Here is a 5,362-nt window from a genome sequence, read left to right on the forward strand (position 1 = left end):
GATCATATTACTACAAATTTTTATTATTTCACAAACTATTGCTTAAAATAAAACTTCACAAACAATTTTTTTATTGAATTTTTTGAAAACTTTCTTACTATGATATTCCAATTTGCGAATTTCGAGACACCCTGTATATATAATATATTAAATTACATACATTAATTTATTTTCTTATAAATTAATTTTTTTAATGATGATATTTCAGCATTTCTCTATAAGCGTTTTCTTCTGCATTCTGTTTTACTTCCGCCAAAGCTTCATCTAGTGTCATCTCCGATGAGACCACTTTGTAAAGAGCTTCTCGTATATCATCGCAGGTAGTAGTCTTCAGCTGATTGATAAAACCGAGTTCGTACCACATTTTGAGAATAAATGAGATAAGTCCTCTTTCATAAGAACCGAATTCTTCGCTTTTCCAGTCCCATGGTAGCATATAGTGATAATTTAACCAATAAGACTTCGACAGGAAAAAGACAGAATTGTCATCGACTGGAAATCTAAAACATCAATTCTACAAGTTAGATTATTGAAAATAAACTCAATAGACAATGCAAAGATTACGCTATTATACGTATGAAGAAGATACAGTACACCGTTAAAAGAAGAAAGAAAAATAGTTATATATCGAAGTCTAATTAATACGAGAATTTTATAATACTTAATATATCTCGGTAAAAAATTTTGCATGAATATGTGTAAATATGTACAAACATACATAAACACGCATAAATATTCATAAACATGTATAGTTATATATAAAATCTATACATATTCAAATCCTTTTTTCTTTTGTAAAATTATTTTTTAGAACAATAGAAATAATAATAGTAACGTGAAAACATTAAAAATAATTAAAAAGGTAATTTTCGCACTATTTATTTTATAAAAAATTAAGTTTGAAGAAATGTAAAAAAAATTATGTATAATTATAAAATTATGTATATATATGAACATATTTCACATATAATTATACATGTTTATAAATATTTATGCATATGTGTTTATGTATGTTTATACATATTTATACATATTCATACATATTCATACAAATTTTTTACCGAGATAAGATTCTAACCTTAATAATAATAATAGAATTTTATTAATACTTTAAGTTAATAAGTATATAATTGAAAATTTATAAGAAAATTAAAAATTTTTATGAAAATTATTATATATTTTTCAACTTTTATTATGGAACATTTTAATTTCATCCAGAAAATCAATAATGATTTAAGCTTAAAGAGAGAGGAAACACATTATTTTTTTATTTGTGTAATTTTTTAGAGTTTATGACAAAATATTCTCAAATTCTGTTAAATGTTATTTATAACGTATATCATCCTTATCTATAAGAACGGTATCATGATTCTTCGCCAGTTCGAAGAATAATTTGCAAAAAAGCGAGAGAGAATATCAAAAACAGATATTAACTTGCTCCCTTTCTTCAGGCCCCAAATCAGCAAGGCGCTATTTATTAGCCAAGAAATATTTGTTGTTATTAATAATCGCGCTGCGCCAATAATTAAAAACGAATTTGTATATGATTCATCCCAATATACTACAGCTGCGTGAATAGGCAACACAAATCCGAGTACGATGAAGAGTATCCAGTAGAACCTACGTAATATATTATTTTATATATATTATATATATTATTTTAATTATTTTATATATTGTATTTTATATTGTTATCGTTATAATTATTTTTGTATATTAGAATTAGAGAAAGTTAAAGTAATTTATTTCATATTCTGGAATAGAATCTTTAAATATCAAATAAAAATAAAATAAAAAATAGGAAATTGTTGAAGTTAATAAAAAATTTATATAATTAGAGAGTCGAATAAGTAAAAAGGTAAAAAAGTATAGCAAAAAAAAATTAAAAAATAAATTGATAAAGTAGGTAATAATAAAAAATTAGAAAAAAATCCGTTCTTTTATAATTTTTCATATACAGAAAGAGTTGAATGCACAAGAAAAAATAAGATATTTTTTATATATGTTTAAATTATAATAATTAAAGAGACATACTTTCGTTGGGTCCAAACGTATCCGTCCATGTCTACATCGCGCATATCAATGTCTTTCTCATATGTTTTTATATCAGAAGGTACTGACAAGAGATTACTGACCACATGAGAATAAAAGAAGCCTCTGTTATGATTGTACGGATCTCTCTTGGTACCGTAATATTTATGATGCATCTTATGCCAAAATACCCAGTTATACATCGAACCCTAAATACAAATAAAATCTGATTATTTTTATAATTTACATTTTTATTTTTTTATATAACTGCATATTTTCAGATTGACTTTATAATTATTATAGTTAATTAACATGCCCGCTACATATTACATAATATCCCGAGTATGATGACAAACATGACTTGGATCTTTACAAAGCAACGTCATGCAATGTAGAAGTGATAATAATAGCTAGCCAATTTAGCTTCATTAAAAATATATTTATACTAAATATATTATATTAAATAAAACTAATAAAAATTTTGCAAAATTTTTCAAAATTACATTTTTTAAAAGAATGATATAGCACACAGTAAAAATGTTCAATGTGCTAAGACTATAGATAATAGACGAACTTAATAGCCAAAAAAAGTATAAAAGAAAATATTAATAGTAACATACTACCGAAAAGGAAATTTATTTTATTCTAAATTTTATCTTATTATTACAAACATAATTGTATTTTAATTAATTGTATTTTAATCAACACTTATTGACATTTATTGAACTATTCAAATAAATAGTTGAATAATTGAATAATATTAAATATTTAATATTACATAAATCTTTTACTTACCACGCCTGCGATAGTGTGTGCAAGCATTATAAAGAATCTGATTTGTGATGAGGCAACATATGTTTGATGTGCATATAGTCTGTGAGCTCCCGCTGTCAATCCAATGAAACTAATTGTGACGAGAAATAAAACTAAAATCAGCAAAACAGGAGATTATTAAATGACTATCAAAAAAAAAAAATGGTAAACATATTATTATAAAGACCGATATTCACAGTCAGTCCTTATTTCAAGATCGCCTTAAGTAATATCTTAAAATGCTATACAGCTTTAGTTTATAACATCTTAAGAGAGATTATAAATATCAGCTAAAAATGCATTGGTAGATAACTTTTATTTATGGAAAATACATATTTAAAATTTATATTTCACAGGATACATTGTGACAATTACAATTTAATGTAAATATTTTTCTGTAAAATAAAATTCTCATTTTTGTCTTTATTACAAAATGAGCTAATTACATAAAGAATTTATTAATTCTATGTCTATCATTTGTAGTTCTATGTAATAATTTACGATACTTACAGTAAAATACTGTCATCCATTTTGCCTTGATGAATAAAAAGTATAATCCAACAAATCCAAAAATATGGAGATAGGTATAAAATAGAATGACAATCCATTTCATGGAACGTTTCTTTATTTCATTATTGTTTCCGCTGATGCTATTGTTATTATTTTGTTCCGTAGATTCCCTCATGTCGATATTATGACTATTGATATAAAAAAATTAATATCTAAAATTAATATCAAAATTAATATCTTTTACAAAGAATCAGTTATTGTTGGATAGCGCCGAAAAAATATAATTGATAATTATAATACTTTGTTAAAAAATATTACAATAGCAAAAAATAGAAAAAATATAATTGATAATTATAATACTTTGTTAAAAAATATTACAATAGCAAAAAATAAAATAAGTATAAGATTAATTAATTACGAACAATAATCAGAGAATTAGGACTTTATAAAAATACGAAACGTCTTAAATAATTTTATTCCCAATGTAACGGCAAGTTATAAATTAATTTAAATAGTTATATAATAGTTATAGTTATAGAGTTATAATTATTTATATAATTTGTTAATTTATATAATTTGATTATAATATATTTAGAAATAATGCAGCGATTTAGAAACTATCTCAAGAAACGAAATAAAAGATTGTTAAATGTCTTTTTTTGATTAAAGAACGAGAAAAAAAGAAGAAAAGTTAAAAGATAATTACAAATGAAAAGAAATATACAAGAAGTATCGACATACATTCCTCATCTAAAAGATAGATGTATTACTTACTTTTCAATACCGCATTGAAACGCACTTCTGAAAGATCAGAAAAGAACTACATGACGAAAATTATATCAAGAATATTCTGACTAACCTTTCGACCCTGTTCAGAATTTCATTACCAACACAAATAAGTTGCTTTTTCCTTGTCATTTCCTGTATATTGAACTTCGATGAGTCTATCAATTGCGCGCACTTATAACGTGAAAGAGTTTCTTAAACTTAGCATTACAAAAATTTCTTGTTTTTTTACTTTTTATTTTTCATGCATTGTGAAATATTGTGTTTCATTACGCTCGACAAAATCCATAAAATATAGATTATGTATCTATACAATATAATCACATATCTACAGGATTTACATGTCTTCTAAAAAATATGGCCACAGTTAGTAAAAAACATATTATAAGTTAATTGAAAGCAGCTTATTTTTTGAGGTTTATAATTTAAAAAAAATTGTTAAATTAACATTTAAAAAAATGATAATTATCACTGGTTGTCATCATGATAATTATCACTGGTTATCATGCTTAATTGACATTATTAATTGACAATTTAACAATTAAAAAAATTGTTAAATTAAAAATTGTTAACTTATTATTAGTTTTTAAAATTATAACTAGTAGCTGCTCGTATATTAAAATGGAACCACACGATGCTCGATTTCTTGCAAATAATGCATATAACCATGCTTGCTCTGATGTATGCTAGAATTCGTTCATACATTGAGCGCTGCATGCTGCATATACACGATTTTTATATTTATTATTTCATAGTTTATTTCCTTGCATGCACCAATCAAAAGAAATAATTGCTAATTTTGTAGTTATTTATCAAACGTCAGATATGCATCAAAGCAAGCATAGCAGTGCATACTTATCATTCAAGAAATCGAGCACCATGTGATTTCATCTTTATAATCCGATATTCATGCTATCTTACAAGGAAAATTTTTTTTATTTCAATGTTTTGTTATTGTTATCATTAAAGCTATGATAAATCAAATACTAAGTATAAGTATATTCAAGTCTATAACAGTCAAAACTAGATCTTCTTATGCCTAAATAATTTACAGTGAATTATCTATATCCTATATATTAGATGTAGTAAAAAGAAATCCATTATTTTTGCATGAAATTGAATGGAAAAATAAATGGTATTTCTTTTTACTTAACACCTAATATGAACTTATAATATATATATAATATATATATAATATATATATACTATATATTATTTTATT

General features: G+C 24.0%; 1 protein-coding gene across 1 annotated transcript; it reads right to left on the reverse strand.

The window, feature by feature from the left end:
- Positions 1-190: 190 nt before the first annotated feature.
- LOC105625989 (acyl-CoA Delta(11) desaturase) lies at positions 191-3,529 on the reverse strand. The gene is made up of 5 exons (XM_012207296.1): positions 3,355-3,529; positions 2,827-2,957; positions 2,035-2,240; positions 1,435-1,620; positions 191-500 (listed from the first exon to the last, which is right to left on the reverse strand). Exons 1-5 carry the CDS (start codon positions 3,527-3,529, stop codon positions 191-193), a joined length of 1,008 nt encoding a protein of 335 aa, XP_012062686.1.
- Positions 3,530-5,362: the final 1,833 nt, after the last annotated feature.

Source organism: Atta cephalotes (genome assembly GCF_000143395.1).
Source record: "Atta cephalotes unplaced genomic scaffold scaffold00004, whole genome shotgun sequence".
Classification (NCBI taxonomy): domain Eukaryota; kingdom Metazoa; phylum Arthropoda; class Insecta; order Hymenoptera; family Formicidae; genus Atta; species Atta cephalotes.